We start from the raw sequence: 18,533 nt of genomic DNA on the forward strand, positions 1-18,533 counted from the left end.
TATACAACATACTCTGATTTATTGTCTTGTGAATACATTAATACATACTACTTCCTCTTTTTTGAGGAAATGAGATTTTCCAGACCCTTCTTGGTACAGAAAAAAGAATGTTGAGGGAGTAAGAAACATTAAATCCTTCCGTCTCAAAAATCTGAGAAAAGGCAAACCTTGCATATCACTACACAGTGAAATGCCACAGGTCCAGGTGCTTTGCAAAATCGTTTGCTTTGTCCTTCAGAATATTCAGGGACAAAAGTTAAAGATATTATGCCTCTTCACTCTTGATTCAGAGTCATGTAAGGTATTTAACTGTTGATAGTTCACAACAGTGGAGGGAAATCAACGGCAGGTTTTCTGGTGTCTCAGAGCTATATCCTTGCTGGAATAAATTAGTTTAAATCAAATGATGACATCACTGCATAAAGCTCTGAATCTCGATAGTATGAGCAGGGATGATCTTCTAGTAAGTTGACAGTACCTAGCTAGTGTAGCGAAAAGGCAAGAGACTTCAGAGATAGACTAACCCAGGATTCAGTCCTGGCTTTGCCATGCGCTTAGTTCTGTGGCCTTGAGCAAGTCACTTCTTCTTTCTACACCTAGTTTCCTCACCTGTGAAACATGGATAATTCTGTCTGGCAGTATTGTAGGTAGAATTTGAGGAACATATACACAGCATACTCCTATAGAATGGTTCCATGCACATGTGACAGCTGTTAAATACTGGTAGTTCAGGGTGTGTTAGTTTTTTATTGCTGCCATAAGAAAGTACCACAAACTTGGTGGCTTAAAATAACACAGATGTATTCTTTTTACAGTGTTAGAAATCTGATCTAGTTCTTAATCAGCTAAATTCAAGATATTGACAGAGCTTTGTTCCTTTCTGGAGGCTCTAGGGGACATTTTATTTTTGGCTAACTCAGATTGTTGGCAAAATTCAGCCCTTTATGGCTATTAGGACTAGGGTCCCCATTTCCCTGATGACTGTCACCTGGGGCCTGGTTCTAGCTTCTAGAGGCTACCCATCTTCTGGGGCTTAATTCCTCTTGTCTTCTTGCTGTCAACCACAAAATGAGTCCCTTTTGTGCTTCAAATGTCTTTTCCCTCTTCCCTCATTCCATCTCCCTAAATTAACCCTTCTGCACTCCTCTTCCTTCTTAAAGATTCTTCAGATTCTTCATGGTAATTTCTCCCCATCTCAGTGTTTGTAACCTTAATCATATCTGCAAAGTCCCCTTCACCTCTAAAGTAATGTTCACAGGTTTGGGGGGATTAGGGTGTATCTTTAGAGGACCATTATTCTGCTTACCATGTATGGAGTTACATCTAAGGAGAATTAAGGTACATCCAACTACGTCCAAGCAGGTTGTTTTGATAGGGAGAAGTCTCACTGTGGCATTTGCTTTACTCTTGGTCTTAACTAAATCCTGCTTGAAGCTACAGTTAAGTCTTGGTAAACATATTGATTCCTTTGATTATGTATAGGATTTCTGAAATGTAACAGTAACAGGTTCTTTCCCCTTCATGGGAAGTTTTTCACAAGTGGATAGTTTCTGTATATCTAAGAATAGGAAAAGGCATAGTTAAGTCTTGGACTCTTGTTTTCTATCTTGATATGGAAAGAAAATTCTTTCAGCCATCTTTTCACTGCTCTCTTGACTGGGTGGCATCCAAGCTTACATTGAAAGGTTATGGCCCAGGAACTAGGTGGGGATCATTGTTATGTCCTGTTAACGTATTTGATTTCATTTGCTAAAATTCTTTCAACAACCCTATTGCTTATCATGCTAAGTAAAACGTGTAATGACTTTCTGTTTTTAAAGAATGATCTGGAAAAATTTTCAAAAGGTATTGGCAGGTTTACAAGAGAAGACCCTACATTTAAAGTCCACTTCGACACTGAGAGCAAAGAGACAATTGTATCTGGAATGGGGGAATTACACCTGGAAATCTATGCTCAGGTAATGAATAACAAGAAAATTAACTTAAATTCATTGTATTTGTTTCTGTCTTGTTGCAAGTCAATAATTCTTAGTCTAATGACTGTAAATTGATAGTGGTTCTTCACACTTCATTCTGGTTTGTATCCAGATGTGGCATACTGTGTTACAAATGTTACTGTGTGTTACAGATTAATTCTTTTTGATTTCTGAATCCTTTGATTTGTAAAATACTGCAGACTCCTAGAATTAAGGCTCAGCAACTGTAGTAAGACCATCCATCTATTCCTTAGGTCATGGTTAGTTGGGTCAAGTAAATCCTGGACCCAGCCTTAGAGAGAGACCTGCTGAGGAAGCTGGCCCATCAGTACTCACTCTTCAGGCCATTTCTTCCCTGTGGTTTTTTCAAGCTCGTGCTTAAAGATCATCAGAATATAGATAATAGAGTAGACGGGCCATATTTTCCTAGGAAAGGTCTTCTTTATGAATGAAAACAAAAGCTATATGACTTATTAAAAATTCAGGTTGTGATCACATTTTAGAAGTTAAGACAGTAGAAAATTGACATCAGATTCACCTGCTATTCCAGTGAATATGTAATAATATAGAAAAAAGGTGAAGTTTTAGTGGATAGACTAATTAGAGGTAAGTGTAAGTTAATCAGTCTTAATTAGAATTCATTTACATGAAATCTTTAAAAAGCAGTTTGTATTACTTAATATCATGCCTCTAACCTTTGTAAGATACTTAAATCATATAAGGTTTATCTTTTTTTAAATATGTTTAAACGAGTGCTTCAGTGGTAGTTAAGATTCTTAAGATTTTTCTTCTTTAATTTTTTTAAGTATACCAAAAAATTATCTCCCCTGTTCTTTTTAGAGGATGGAAAGAGAATATGGCTGTCCTTGTGTCACAGGAAAGCCAAAGGTTGCTTTCAGGGAGACCATCACTGCCCCCGTCCCGTAAGTATGCAACACAATTAAACATACTAGGAGACTGGAATTGAAGCTTTTTATTATAGGATATACATACCACTATTAGTGTTGGGATACTCTTAACATCATGACACTGTTACAGAATCTGTGTAGTTCTATACTGCAATGAAGACATTTATACAAAGTGACACTTTGCAGTTTGGCCCCATAAGCTAGGTATCCATGAAGATCGGGAAAACACAGCATTTATAAGCATGTTGCCACTTTATCCAGCATTAGGGTCTTCATTTACTCCAGTTGTGCTTCCTTTGGCAGACGGCTGTTATGCTTTACTTTAGTACCGTATTGTGGATGCCAGAGAACTTGCATTTGCCAAGGAATAATTTCCTGCAAGTAAAGGAAACTAACTAATGCTGTGATAAAATTCAGAAGATGTTTAAGAAAACAATGTTGGATTTATAGGACAAAATAGTCTTTTATAAAGAACAGCATAAAAAAGGGTAAATGGCTACAAGTATAAAATACTTCAGCCTGGTATCTATTTTAATTTACATAAATTCTTATTTAGAGTCAGAATTATGACTTAGAATTATGACCTACATTGTGGCTACAATACAAGTCTCTGTTTTCACAGTCACATCAGATAAAGGTAGATGATACTTTACCTGAGATGCAATGTCATGAAGTAGAATGGTGTAGTCTAATTCAATGAAGTCATCATTTCTTTGCTATCACAAAAAATAAAAACCTGGTGTTTGAAACTTCATATCTTTGGCAGAAATAATATGTTCATTTTAAAATTGAGCTTTCATTACTAGATGATTATAATATTTGCAATTAATAAGTAAAAATAAACATTGAATGTTATAATTTAGCCTTATCAGAAAACTATGTTCTTATAAAATTAAGTTTTTGTTCAAACTACATTTAAAATCATGATTTCAACTGGTACTCTAAAAGTTGTATACCCTTGGGGCACCTGGGTGGCTCAGTCTTTTAAGCAGATGACTCTTGATGGTTCAGGTCATGTTCTCACAGGTTCGTGAGTTCAAGCCCCATGTTGGGTGCCACAGTGGCAGTGTGGTGCCTGCTTGGGATTCTTTCACTCCCTCTCTCTCTGCTCCTCCCTCATTCACACACTCTTTTTCAGAGCATACATAAATAAACTTTAAATAAATAAAGTTGTGTCCCCTTTTTAGGTGCTGGGGTATGATAGCTACTTCAGAGTATTACAATCTAAAGTTTATCATTTAAGATTCCTTAATGTTTCCATTATGCAGAAAAAGATCATTTAAGGAATAAACTATGAAATTGAGTGTTCACATTAAAGGAAACCAATTTTATAACAGAAATTCTTTTTAAAAACTGAGAGTAGTAAAATTTAATGAATGTAGTTATCTAGTTTTATAATTAAAGCTTTGCTCTGTGCTGCTTATTGCTATGGGCATATAAAGTATTTATACCATCTGCTACATAGAAATACCGCATCCACATAGTTTAAAACTACATTCACCAGAGACCTGTTGTACAAGGTTGTTGGCTTGTAATCAATGTATCGAAACAAGCCCTAGCCTCCAAGGGACAGCACACGCTACTGTGGCTCCTTTGGTTAATAGGGATTATAAATGTGCAGTAAACCTTTCTGTTGAAATTTTAATTAATGCTTTAAAACTTTGACGAAGGGTTATAGGAGTTTTCTTTCATAAAACTACTAGTACTGGCTGGAGCATATTTTGCTACAAAAACATGCCTTGCAAACCATGATTATGACCATATAATTTCTGTAACCTGGACCTGTCACTCAATTACTTGAGGCCTCAGTACCCCCTACAGGAATGTTGTAACCAAAGCGTTATCTGTAGAAATGCATTAGAAAAAGGCTCTCTTTCTGAAAATGTTGTAGTATTTATGTTAGGGATTTGGCATCATGTTGTGACGACTGTGACTGGGTGTCCTGCCCCCCAGGGCCCACAGGTATCATGTTACAAAAACCTGTGGAGCAAAGGTTCTGCAGTTGCCTTGCAGTTTGTTACCAGCCAGCAGAAACAAGTCCTGTGGAACGTCCTTTTCATGTGGAACGTCCTTTTTACTTACAGAGCTCAGACTTTGTTGTGATGTCTTTGCATTGTTTTTCTTTAGATCTTTTACATATCTACAGTTGACTTTGTAACCTCTTAATAAGGCTGAAATGTGAAGTTGACTTTATCTCTTTAAAGTCTAGAAAGAGGCAGTTCTAAATAGTCCTATCCGACAAAACACCAGGCTAGCAACAAGAAATGAAGTTGTAGATTATGGCTAAATGCGTTATAAAAGAAAATCATGTACAGCATGCTTCACAAAGATTAAGATGCTAATATTTTTGTTCCAGCCGATCCCTGGGGCAAAAAAATGCCAGCCATGTCTCTGAGTAACTCTGGCACCACCATTTCAGAGAGGAGAGAAACAGAGGTAGTTTCAGTATTGCATAGCTATAGGAAGTTGAACGTAAAATTTAGATTGCCAAGGAATATAATCTGTTTTAAGCTGAGCACAAGAACTGACCAAATTACCTATAACTTAGTACTTCACTCTCTTGAAACTGCAGCTTCACTTTTCTTTTTAGCCGTGGTTGTAAGTTTCACTGCTTCAAAAATAGGCTCACTATTTTTAACGTAAAATGATTAAAGGGGCACTGTTTATCCAATTCTGAATAATCACACTCTCTGTAAAATAAACTTTGTTAATAGTATATCTTATAGAAATCACTTACCACTTGCTTGACAGTTTGAATTTTTACCATTTTATACCATGTGTTTTCAGTAGAATTCTGCCATATTATATAACCACAGGCTACCCACGCTAAATGTCGAACTGGCTTCATTTCTGGAGATACATTTCCAAAACTGTCTGGTGAGAGAAACATTTATATGGTAAATGTAATTACTTTCTGTATACGGTTATTAACCTTTAAGAAAATTTAAATCTAAGTCATGTCTTAATTTCCTTCAAATGTGTACAGAATGCAATTAAGCCATGGATCTACAAAGTTGCAAGACCTTTTTTTGTTGAATTAGATTGGCAGTGAGTAATTTTGCAAAAGCCAGTATATTTCCAACATTATGTTACCATCTAACAGTTTTGTGCATAGATAATTAATACCGATCTTAAAGTTGAAAAAAAATTTCCATGCCATATTTATATACCTGGAATATTTTGTGCTTCAAGTGGTTCCTTCATAGACTTGAGTCTTTGATAAAATGTGTTATCTTCTTTATCTGGGTTCTTTCCAATTTCTCCTTCAAATGTGAAGTTGACTTCTGGTGCAGTATCTTGTCCCGTTAGAGGGTACAGTACTTCAGCTGTACAGTTCAGGGTCACTTGCTGTTTGAAACATTTTGCAAAATACCTTTATGTGTAGATGGCCATCGATTAGTAATTGTCACTCTTAAGATACAACAGTTAAAGTGTTGGCCTTCTAATGGTATTTCAAACGACTTCAGAGTGTTTATTACAGAGGCATCTAATTGGATGTGGCCTACAGCTTCATTAAAGATCTCTAAAATAGGTAACTTATTTTATAACTTACAGGGTTTCATAATTTTACAAATTCTTCCTAAAACGTTATTTCAGTATTAATGGGGTCCATTTGTAAGGATAGATTTTAGTCTGATTTGTAAGGATAGATTTTAGTCTGATTTTATATACTACCTCTAGCCTTTGGTTACTTTTTAAAATCTTTCTGTTACTCTCTGCTTCTGAATTAACAGAAATATTCTCAAACCCAGATACAGTAATCTGTATCTTTATGTATAATTAGAAAATAGTAGCATTGGTTCTGCTTTGAAAGATGGCTGTCTAGCAGCTCAGATGTCTTTTAATAAATCTCCTTATGTTAACCTGTATCTCTTCTGAATTATGCACAACAAAAGGGCAAGCTTTTTTAAAAAAAAAGTCAAGATGTTTATGGTACAAATTGCAATTCCTTTCTTTTAAGTGTGTCTCACTAATTATTTGGGAGGAATATAGTTTTTAAAAATTTCCTTGCCCCATTACTAAAAATTCTTATCTGACATGGTGGTATCATTAGGTCATTTTATTGCACATAAATATCTTTAAAAGAAATAGAATGAGAAAGCAGACATATAAGAAAGTGATGATGATTGCAGAGTAAATTACTTGTTCATTTAGGCATAAGTTCACACTGTCCTATGAGTATATAACCTTTTTTTTTTTTTTTAAATGTTTATTTATTTCTAGAAGACAGAGAGAGAGACCGCGTGAGCAGGGGAGGGTCAGAGAGAGAGGGAGTCACAGACTGAAACAGGCTCCAGGCTCTGAGCTGGCTGTCAGCACAGAGCCCGACGCGGGGCTCGAACCCACAAACCGTGAGATCATGACCTAAGCGAAAGTCGGACGCTTAACCAACTAAGCCACCCAGGCACCCCTTTTTATTTTTTATTTTTTTAAAGTATATAACCTTTTTTAAGGGAATTTATTTGAACCGAAATGTATATAGTCTTTGCTAACTACCTAAATAGAAATACTCCATGTATCTCAGAACATATTTTAAAAAGCATAAAATCTGACCCTTGCATAGTTATTTTTTCAAGGCAGGGATTTCACAACAACTTAAAAAAAATTAATCCTATGATTTTTATCAGCAAAGGTGATCTAAAATATTTCTAGAATCAAATTTTGTTTAATAATAAAGGATGTTTCACTTACTTTTTGGATAATTTCTTCCACAGAGAATTTAAGACAATACTTATGTCCTCTTCCTGGAATATCCTATTAAGAAAACATGATGAGTTATTATAACAGCAACTCAGTTCTTTGTATTGTTAGAAGAATACACTTTCATTTGGTTGAGACAGAGGGCTGACTGGTGAGGGTAAATGATTAAAGCCTTAGACCTTGAAAAAGGTATGTCACCATGTATATAACATCAAATTCCAGAAGTCCTCTATCAGGTTTATTTTGGATGAGAACAGAAGTGGAGATTAAAAGCATATATAAATAAAATGGGTTATAATTCACTTTCAATCATCAGAGGATGTCAACCTCTGGATCTCTGATCCTAAATTCTCTACAAAATAAATTGTAAAACATCTTCTGATTCTAAGATGAAAAACAGGATACACCAATGAAAAGGTTTTCAGAAAGCCCTATATAGCTTCCAGACCGTGTTTAGTGAAGGTGAATTCCATTTTGGGCAGACTACTGCAAAGTGGTTAGAGATGTTAAGTACTGTTTTTACTTATACATTAGTGGACCTGCAAAATGATACTATAACAAAGCTTATAACTCTAAGACAAATGTTTAGGTATTTCACTTTTGAATCAAGATACAATTAAGAGTTTATATCTCATTATCTGGTGCAGTTTTGAAGTAACATCTACTCCCTCTCAGCTCTTACAGACTGTTGGTTAAATTTATGTCGGAAAACTAAGCAACAATCTCAAATCTTGTTTCACTAAAACGGAAACAAGCGTGGTTAGTTATAGCTGTGGCCATAAGCATTTAATTTAACCTTTTGCCAGAGGGAGCACATCTTTTACAGCAGGCAGTAGCCGTAGCGTTTGGGTTGTTAAAGCAACGCTTCAGCCAGAATGCTTTTCTCTGATTTTGGTTGTCAGTTTCTTTTGCTGTTTACTTCTCCCTTTTCGGTAACGGGGTCTGGTAAGGATTGTTCTTAAAATTGAGGCAAAGAAGAATGTTTGGAAGACAGGAGCTTTTGTTGGTTCAGATTAGCGTACTAGATGAGAAACACAGTAGCAGTTTTAAGATTCTTTCGAATGGTTCCTACAGGTTTCACTTTGTAAAGGGTAAAATGCCGCCTCACATTTAGAACATTTTCCCATTTCTTTGTAATGGTGCCCATTAGAAACCGTCTGCCTTTCCAAGGGGGGAAAAAATAAAAAACCAAAAAACTAACGACCCTCGCTCCCCCGGAGTGTCAGCTGTCTCCAGAAATGTTAACTTCCCTAGACTCGCCTAGTCCCCAAACAGGCAAGGGTGGAGCGGAAGGGAAGGCGCGCGAAGAACGAGGCTAAGACCCTCCGGAGTGCGGGGAAAGCGAGTAGGTGCGGACTCACCTCCATGCTGGCTTGTTTGATAGTCTGCACCAGAAACACCTTGTGGGGGGTCCCCTGCTGGTAGTTGATGCAGTTCTCCGCCACCGAGGCGGCCCTGGAGGCTGGGTAGTGGGTCGGCGGGATTTCCATTCTTGGTGAGCGGGCGGGTGGGTGAGTGCGCTGCTGCTCCAGCTGAAGGTCCGCCGGTCCGGGCTCCTGCCGGGTGGCTGAAGCGGAAGAGTCAGCACGCCTAGTTCGGGCTGGGTGTGGGCAGGCGCGCCTGCTCCTGCCCTCCCTCTCCCTCCTTCCCTCCTTCCGATCCGCTCCGGGAAGCTGCCGCGGGGCGCTGGCTTCTGTGGCACCGCCCTTTTGCTGCCTACGTTTACTCGAGGATTCCTACGAGGGCGCGAGGCCTGGCCTCCTTTCCGGCGGGAGAGGGGGGAGGTGTGGGGAGGTTGGTTAGGTTGGCACGGGCTTCATCCTTCCTTTCATTGACCTTTACTGAAGTGCCGGGAGGGCGCTTTCTGCCCTTTTCCTTTATGGAGCGCCTCTGGGGACTCCGGTTTCCTCTCCTTGGAAGGAGTCTGATTGCTTCCCATGGAGCCTGTAGCACACCTTCCGTCTGCACACTCGCGGTGTCCGTCTCGGAACAAAGTGCACAGGAGCTGTGGGTAGTGAGCCCATTACTTCTTTCTCCTTCCCATTCTGAGAGTCCATGAGCCCGCCCTATTTAATCCACCCTTTCTGTGGGAATTGGACCAATGCTGCCCAAATCAGGGGATGAGAAACTGCAAATAGTATTAATTTGGAGGATTATATAATTTGGATCAGGAGAAATAAAAAATACACCTGCACCCTTTTTACCCTTAACTAATACATAGAAAAATGAGGTTTTGCTTTGGTTTTATCCATGCTTCTTACTTTCTGAGTCAATTTGAAAATTTAAGAATTAAAGTATTAGTATTTACTTTAAGAATTAAAACATAGGGGTGCCTGGGTGGTTCAGTCCCAAGCGTCAGACTCTGGGTTTCTGGTCAGGTCATGATCTCATCTCACCTTGTGAGTTCAAGCCCACATCTGACTCTGCTGACAGTGCAGAGAGCCTGTTTTGGATTTTCTCTCTCCTTCTCTCTAGTCCCCCCCACCCCCCCACCCCCGTTTGCAAGCATGGTCTCTCTCTCGTGCTTGCTTCCCCGCTTTCTCTCACTCTCAATAAAAAAACATTTTTTTAAAGAATTAAAACATCCTTAAGAACTGAACTTAAAGCACTACACTGAAGTAACTTCTAACAAAGGCAATAGTTTTTAAAGCTGCGTAAGCAAGCACAAACTTTTAGTAGACGGTGTATTTTCATTCTCCAGGTTTCTTAATTACCTTCTTGTTTTACTTGTGAAGGGACCGGATATTGTTTGGAATTGCTCTAGATTGGTTCCTTTTTATCTGTATGGCCAAACCTTCACTTTGGCTTGTTGGCTTGGAAATAGAGATTCTTTGCTTTTTTTCTCAAAATAGATTTTTGAAGGTTCTTTAGGTAATCATATGTGTTGTGGCACTTTTAAAACTAAATTTAAAAACATGTTTGTAATGTATTGTCTTCCTCAAATACCCTCTTCAATTTACTAATAAAGTCCTTATTTGGAGAAAATATATATATTTTTTACATGTAAGCAGTGAGGCATTCCTGTTGTTTCTAGGTATTTTAGCCAACAAATGTCAAGTAAGTAGTGGATGCAGGGGTTAGCTTCTCTTCTTAAGGCTTTTTCTCAAAAAAACTGAAGGTTGTTTTACTTTTTGGGGGGTGAGAAGGCGAGTAAACTCATCTGAGAGTAAACATCTTAGGTTGTCCTTATGTGTTTGGGGGCGGGGAGAGTAGGTATGTGAATTGTTTGAATAGTGTGTTTCTGTGATAATGTCCAGGAAAGAGAGACTGAGTACATTCTGATGATGTTGAAAGAGCTTTTTGCTGATTAATAACATTTTTAGTTTCACAAATAGCTAGTTAACATCTCCTGATTACTACCTGTTAGAGTTGTGAGAAATACAATATGTGAGCTTCCTAGATAAAGTCACCATTTGAAGCTTTATGAGTATGGTTACCATCTTTGCAGATCAAAGCTAATTATGTAGGTTGTGACATATTAGGCATTTACTAAAAGCATACATGATAATTTATGTTCTTTGTAAGTATAATTATTGGGACGCCTGGGTGGCTCAGTCAGTTAAGCGCCTGACTTCGGCTCAGGTCATGTTCTCATGGTTCATGGGTTCAAGCCCCGTGTCCAGCTAGCTCAGAGCCTGGAGCCTGCTTCAGATTCTCTATCTCCCTCTCTCTTTGACCCTCCCCTGCTCATGCTGTCTGTCTGTCTGTCTCTCTCTCAGAAATAAAAAAAAAAAAAAAATGTAATTATTACTTTAAAACTTAACTTTAAATTATTGCTTTAAAATGTTTTAACATTACTAAAATCACTTAAATAAAACATTTATTTAACTAGATGTTAAATGAACTGCATTAAGACATTAAGAGACTCTTATTCCTATACTTGAGTCCTTAAAGCTTTATGATTGGTTAGTCAAAAGTCTGTTATCCTCAAATTTGACTAATGTATGGGCTCCCTTTAAAGTAACAAAATTATTGTGGGCCTCTGGGATCAAGTAAATTATTATAATTTGATGTAACTACACAAACGTAAAAGTGTCTATGCTTTGCAACTTTGGTACAACAATAAAGTCAAAGTAAATCTACATAATAGAAATATAATCAGCACAGTTCTAATTAACATTAATTTTATCGTGAGAGATGATGCTTTTCCAAAACTATATTGCCTTTCACAGCATGCTCATGGTCTGATGACCGGTATGGATTCCTTTACCTTCAGCAGGCCTATTAGCTGCCTACCAAGTGATGTCTTAGTTCTCCCACCTCTTTTTTGAGCTCTTATAAAGTCTGTCTTAGTGTACCACGCTCTATCACCTTTTGAAGTGAATGCATCATTTGCAGGTCATATCATTGTATGCTCTTATTAGCCCTCTAGGAAAATGTTTGGTTAAGAGTATTGGTTTTGGTGCAAATCCTGGCTCTGCCACTTAATGGCTGTATCATGTTTGGCAAGTTGTTTCACTTCTGTAAAATGGTGATAGAAATAGTACACACGTCATAGTTTGTGGTGAAGAGTCAATAAAACACAGTCCGTGAAAACTGCTTAGCACAGCCTGTCACCTACGTGTTCCACTATTTGGCATCCACTTAGGATTCAGACATGGTTCCTGAAACTGCATGGATTACTTGTTTGTGACCTGGTCCTTCAGAGCAGTGCTGTCTAGTAGAACTTTGTGCAGTGATGGAAATGTTCTGTCTCTGCTACCCTGGACAGTCGCCACTTCCCATATTTGATTGTTGACCACTCAAAATGTGACTAGTACAAGTAAGGAACTAGATTTTTAATTTTTAAAAAGTTTATAATTTAAAGGTAAACGTCTGTGGTTAATGATTAACCTATAAATAGCACAGATTGAGTGTATATTAGTACAGATGTTATATTATTGTCTAATTGAAAACACAATTTTAAATGTCTCGGAGAACTTGTGCGTACCCGAATTTGTCAGTGGACCATGGGTTTGGAGTCCCTTCAGTAATTCTCTGATGCTTTGGTAGCCGTTTCTCTTCTACTTCTGTTCTCTTAGTTATGATAGCTAGCTTTTTCCCTCCCAGGAAGGTTAACCTTTCAGCATTTTGTTTTTCCACAGCCTGTCCTGAACCTCCTGGCAGCTGGATGATTATATGAAGGCAGCTCAACAGGCACATTCACACTTAGGCTTTTAATGAAATCTCTGTATTCCAAGCTGTCATCTCCTAACAAAATTAACATTTACTTCTTGCAAACTACTCACAGATCTATATGTAACACACCCATTAATGTCCATTTACCTGCAGTTACCTGAGATAATTTTGATAGCGGCTGGCCTCTTTCATCTTTGGGTCTTGAGGAAGGTTTCGTTAAAAAACTTTTTTTTTTTAACGTTTATTCTTTTTTTTTTTTGAGAGAGTGAGCGGGGGAGGGGCAGAGAGAAACACACAACGCAGAATCCTAAGCAGGTTCCAGGCTCTGAGCCACGAGTACAGAGCCTGGTGTGGGGCTCGAACCCACGGACCTCGAGATCATGACCTGAGCTGAAGTCGACTGCCCAACCGACTGAGCCACCCAGGTGCCCCCAGGAAGGTTTCATTTTAAAAGAAGGAATGTCTTGCAGACAGTAGATACCATGAAATTTTTTTCCAATGAAATAGTGTATGTTTACAAATGTTTAATATGCATATAAAGTGCTTATTCTTTTTATGTTGCCATTAGTGGTTTGAAGTACACACTGAGATGTCTGTATATGTGTCTCTTTGAATGACTTAATGTTGATCGTTATTATTTTGCCATTATTCTTTATGGGTGTCAATCCATCTGCAGCTCTGTTCGCTGGTATTGCATCACTCCATAACTTCCAAGTAGTAAACACAAACAGACAAACCATCTGATTAAGTGAACTGCACAGCTTCTATTTTCGTGTGACTGTTTTCGTTGTAGAGATTTAAGAAGAGAGCACTGTGTCCCAGGGAAGGGAGGCATTCCAAAAGAAGAGACTGAGCTCTTTGGAATGTAGGTTACTAGAACAAGAACCTTAGGTGGACTTTTCACATTTTTACTTTTCTATTTACGAGGTAAAGAATTGGCATGATTAAAACCATGCATTACTTTGGTGTTGTACCTCACCATACTTACCTCCAAGTAAAAACAGGAAAGAGAGAATTACTTTTTAAATAATGGCAAAGTCATTATGTTCAAAGAAAAAGTAAAAATGGTGAAATGTGGTTTTTAATTTAAATCAGTAGGAGTCGTTTTGTTTTGGTAATTACATAATGCTGTTAAATTTTTTTTCCTCCTAAATCACTCTCAGGTTTGAATTTACACATAAAAAACAATCTGGTGGTGCAGGCCAGTTTGGAAAAGTGATTGGTGTACTGGAGCCTCTGGACCCAGAGAACTACACTAAGTTGGAATTTTCAGATGAAACATTTGGGGCAAACGTTCCAAAGCAGTTTGTGCCTGCAGTAGAAAAGGTAAAAACAAAAATAACTTTCTTACCTTTTTTTCAACCAGCTTATTAATAAACATATCAAATCATATATTTTTTAAAGTTTTATTTATGTAATCTCTGCACCCATTGTGGGGCTTGAACTCACAACCTCAAGATCGAGAGTTGCATTCTTTTCTGACTGAGCCAGCCAGGCACCCCTCAAATCGTATTTCTATCACATTGTCTCTCATGGTTCATTTTAGTTACCGTCCTGCTGCTTTTCTCTGATTGTGAAGTGTTCCATGTGATTTAGAATCTTCAATTGATTAAGTTCAAGACCTATAAACATGCTAAGACAATGTGGGGGGAAATCATTGTTTCTTAATTACTATATTTCTTTTGATAAATTAAACCTACATCATTAACTGTAATCAGGATTCCCAATATCTCGGTTCTCCTGTCTTCTCTGCTGTTGATTAATGTGATCTTTGGTAAATCATGGTGTTCAGAGCCAATTTCTTCAACTGAAAGTAAATAAAATACTTAAACCTCAACCCCTCACAAACTTGAGGACCACATAATACTCTCTGACATTTCTTTGTAAATTGTGAAGTACTTTGCACATATAAGGAGTTAGTGTTTTGTTTGCTTTCTAGGTCACTGACTTTAAGACTATTGTAAACCTCCAGCAATTGTCTGTTCTCATAGATTGAGATTTTTAGGTTTTCATTTATTCTTTTAATTTAGAAATATGTACTAATAGATTTTAATTTTGGTTTTAGTGGTGGAGGCATTTTTGGTGATTAGTGTATTTCATTCATTATACTTTATTTCAGTACAATAAATATTTCATCATTCTCATACTTTTAGGTTATCTTCTATTCTCCAAGATTAATGTAGGTGAAGGAAAGCTTATAAATGAAATGACTAAAAAAGAATTGCAAACTTATCAAGTTATACCTTTAAAATATGTTTAGTTTCTTGTTTATCAGTCATACCTCAGTGAGGTATTTTTAAAAAAAAAGAACTGCATGGGGCACCTGGGTGGCTCAGTCTCTTAAGCATCTGACTTCGGCTCAGGTCATGATCTCACGGTTCGTGGGTTCGAGCCCCGCGTTGGGCTCTGTGCTGACAGCTAGCTCAGAGCCTGGAGCCTGTTTTGGATTCTGTGTCTCCCTCTCTCTCTGACCCTCCTTTGCTCACACTGTCCCTGTCTCTCAGAAATAAATAAAACATTTAAAAAAATTTAACAAAGAACTGCGTTAGGAAAAATAAAATTACTTTTGAATTCTGGTTCTTACTGACATAACGTTAAAGCTATAATGTATGATCTGCTAATGAGGTGCAACAGGGACGGGTGTATAATAGGAGCTCAGGACGTAGCTGTTGAGCCAATGTCAGTTTTGATGGAGGTACTCTTATTTGCCTTTCCCCTGTTTCCTCCTTCCAAAGTTAAGAGCAGGCTGTCTATAGAATGGGCTAGGAGAGCTGTGTAATTGCTGAAGATGGGAAGGGTGAGCACTTTCAGCATCATTTTCAAACCAGCTCACATCTTTACATGATATGCTTTTCCAAGGGACTGTTCATCCAGATGCCACAGTAATAAAACTTAAATAGTTAAGGTGTTCAACTTTTTAAACCTCTTTTTTCTTTTTTGGAGGGGTGAAATGTAGTATTCATAAAATGTCTAACTTCTGAACAGTAAAATGTTTGGATATTCTTGGTAATTCATCTGCAAGTGAAATTCATTCTCTCCAGAGGTTGTGTTCATTCGTTAACAGGGGTTTCTGGATGCCTGTGAGAAAGGCCCCCTTTCTGGTCACAAGCTCTCTGGGCTCCGGTTTGTCCTGCAAGATGGGGCGCATCACATGGTTGATTCCAATGAAATCTCTTTCATCCGCGCAGGAGAAGGAGCTCTCAAGCAAGGTATTCTGAGTGCTGGCACTTGTCCCGACACTGTGTCTTTTTTCCCTGCTAGACCATCAGAGCCTCAGAAGGCAGCACTGTGTTTTAGTCTTGTCCCCCCAGAGCACCAGGCAACTCACCAGGGAACATGGCGGGTTCTGGGCATAGATTTATAGAATTGAAGTGAGGACAGATTACTGTGTTCTCTTCCTTACAAAATTAAAAGCCTACCTTGTTCTCTTAAATTACCTAGTAGTTTTCGTATGCTTAAATTTATAGATAATCTGTAAACTCTGCTTTTAATAGGAAAGATAGAAATGCGCAGATTTCTAAGAAATATTTTTATAGAAACATTACAGTCATGCTATTTTTAGTGACTTATTCAGATGTCAGGAAATCCATAAATTTGTATGTAATTTTTTTATGTATGACATTGTAGGCTTGTAGGTATTTTGAGAATGGCAAAGTAGTTTGAACCTTGTACAGAACTGCTAAAATTGTGACCCTTTTCCTCACAGAGTAAAGCTGTATTAAAACCCTGATGAACCAGAAACCTAAACAACAGCAAATATATCTGATCCATTGCTTTTATTTTTTTTTATGTTTATTTCTGAGAGAGAGAGAGAGACAGAGCACAAGTGGCTGAGGGTTTAGAGAGAGAGGGAGATACAGAATTGGAAGCAGGCTCCAGTCTCTGAGCTCTTAGCACAGAGCCCATCACGGGGCTTGAACTCACAAACCGTGAGATCATGACATGAGCCGAAGTTGGACGCTCAACTGACTGAGCCACTCAGGCATCCTTGACTCATTGCTTTTAAAAGAGAAAAGCAAGTAACAAAGCAATTTGACATCAGGGTTACTCAACAAAGGAATTTGAAACTTCTATCTTGAACCCAGAAAGTTTCTGTCATCTTTTCTGTATTCATTATTAATAATGTCCATATAGACACGGCAATTATATTATGATTGACAAAACACTTCAGAAATATTTTTATCAGAGTGTCAAAATGGACAGTGGAAAATCAGATAAATCATAACACATTTTTAAAGCATTCTATAAATCACAATTTTATTGATTCTGTATGAATTTTGGACTTTGATTTCATTGTTCTTCCATTTGCATCTATGATCAGGTGTGGGGCAGTGGTTGGAGAAGGTCACTCATTTCTTGACCAGACTAATTCTTTCTATTACTTAAACCAATGGGAGCCATTAGTAATTTGTATTTTAGCTTTTCAGTTGTGAAAAGGAGAGAAAATCCTTCATTTTCTTTATTAAAAATGCAGTTGAAATCTGTGATCAGGAAATATTATCATAATCTGAGGATTGTGTTGATAAGAAAAAGGGAAATTAAGTCACAAAGAAAATAAGATTTTGTTAGGCATGATTCACATTAAAACACCTGTCTCTTTCCCTCTAGGGTGTTTACCACTTTAATAAATAATAGGGTAGACAAATTAGTTGTAATCACTTTATGTCCTTTTTTCAGCTTTCTAGTAGTATACTTGACAAAACTTTAAGATATTTTAAGTGTACACATGATTTGATATACATATATATATTGTGGTACATTCTACAACTACAGTTAAATTAAAAATTGCCAATTGGTCTGTGCTGGTTCTTGACTAGAAATTGGTAGCTTTCCTGGAGATAATTGGTATGGTTGTCAGTTAACAACTAGCCTCATTGTCTTTTTTAATTGCTCCTGTATGAAATATAATTAAATGTAGATACATATGCCCATAATATACACGTATATATCCATGAAAGCAGTCTGTATATGAATATTAACCAAACAGTTGAATATGTGCCATTTGCTTTTTTAATTAAGTGTACAAATAATATAAGTGTGATTAACTGCCTGGTGGGTGTGCACTAGATGGTAATTGGGGAATTTTGTTTGTTTCTTGCCAGAAGAACATGTGTAAATAAGCAGGATACTAGCATGCAAATGAATTACTGTGCTGTTCATTCATGTGTTATTTAATCAACCATGACTGAAAGACAAAAGTCTATGAGGATGAAAAGAAGTTCTTAGTTCAGTAAGAAAATCAGCTTTTCATGCATATACCTCTATTGAATGCCATATGAGAGTTTGGAGGTGAAACGTTGATAAATGAGCCCGGTATCAGAGTAGCTGAAGCTTATGAGCTATTCTCCATTATCAAAATTGGAAGAAAAATAGCTCACATTCTAAGGTATGTTTTCATTAAAAAAATGAAAACTGGAATTGTGTTGAGTTGCAGTTTAAATTTTGTTCCTGAGATTAATCAGTGATGTAACTAAAACTGAAATATAAAATTGGATATTCTTGGTCACAGGTATGACCATTGCCATCATTTTCTGTGGCCAGGTTCTAGAAAGAGCACTATGCTTGGTCTCCCCAGAAACATCATGCTTGTAGCCATCTACAAGAGAAATAAAAGCCTAGCAATAAGAGTTAGCTCATGTAACTTGACAGTCCTCTTTCTTTGCTCTCCTGCCCCCGTACGTGATGGGCTTTGAGTTTAAATCCCAGCTCTGCTCCATGTTTACTGTGTAGAGTTGCTCAAGTCATTTGAAGTTCCCCCAGGCTGCTTGGAGATAGTAATTCCACACTATTAAATGAAAGATTGTAGAATTAAATATAAGAATACGTTTGA

At 37.5% G+C, this 18,533-nt stretch overlaps 2 protein-coding genes across 2 annotated transcripts in view; one reads left to right on the forward strand and one right to left on the reverse strand.

Annotated features, from left to right (window-relative positions):
- The window catches only part of GFM1 (G elongation factor mitochondrial 1), a 46,456-nt gene that overhangs the window by 23,141 nt on the left and 4,782 nt on the right, over nucleotides 1–18,533 (forward strand). The window contains exons 12-15 of the mRNA XM_039236048.1: nucleotides 1,821–1,958; nucleotides 2,817–2,899; nucleotides 13,867–14,029; nucleotides 15,768–15,912. Of these exons, the coding sequence (XP_039091979.1) occupies nucleotides 1,821–1,958; nucleotides 2,817–2,899; nucleotides 13,867–14,029; nucleotides 15,768–15,912 (529 nt within the window). The remainder of the gene's footprint in view (nucleotides 1–1,820; nucleotides 1,959–2,816; nucleotides 2,900–13,866; nucleotides 14,030–15,767; nucleotides 15,913–18,533) is intronic.
- On the reverse strand, nucleotides 2,935–9,271 carry LXN (latexin). The gene is made up of 6 exons (XM_039236051.1): nucleotides 8,947–9,271; nucleotides 7,577–7,639; nucleotides 6,055–6,232; nucleotides 5,622–5,758; nucleotides 3,538–3,600; nucleotides 2,935–3,259 (listed from the first exon to the last, which is right to left on the reverse strand). Exons 1-6 carry the CDS (start codon nucleotides 9,073–9,075, stop codon nucleotides 3,161–3,163), a joined length of 669 nt encoding a protein of 222 aa, XP_039091982.1. The 5' UTR covers nucleotides 9,076–9,271; the 3' UTR covers nucleotides 2,935–3,160.

Source organism: Hyaena hyaena, unplaced genomic scaffold (assembly GCF_003009895.1).
Source record: "Hyaena hyaena isolate Hyena2069 unplaced genomic scaffold, ASM300989v1 scaffold_105, whole genome shotgun sequence".
NCBI classification, from domain to species: Eukaryota; Metazoa; Chordata; class Mammalia; order Carnivora; family Hyaenidae; genus Hyaena; species Hyaena hyaena.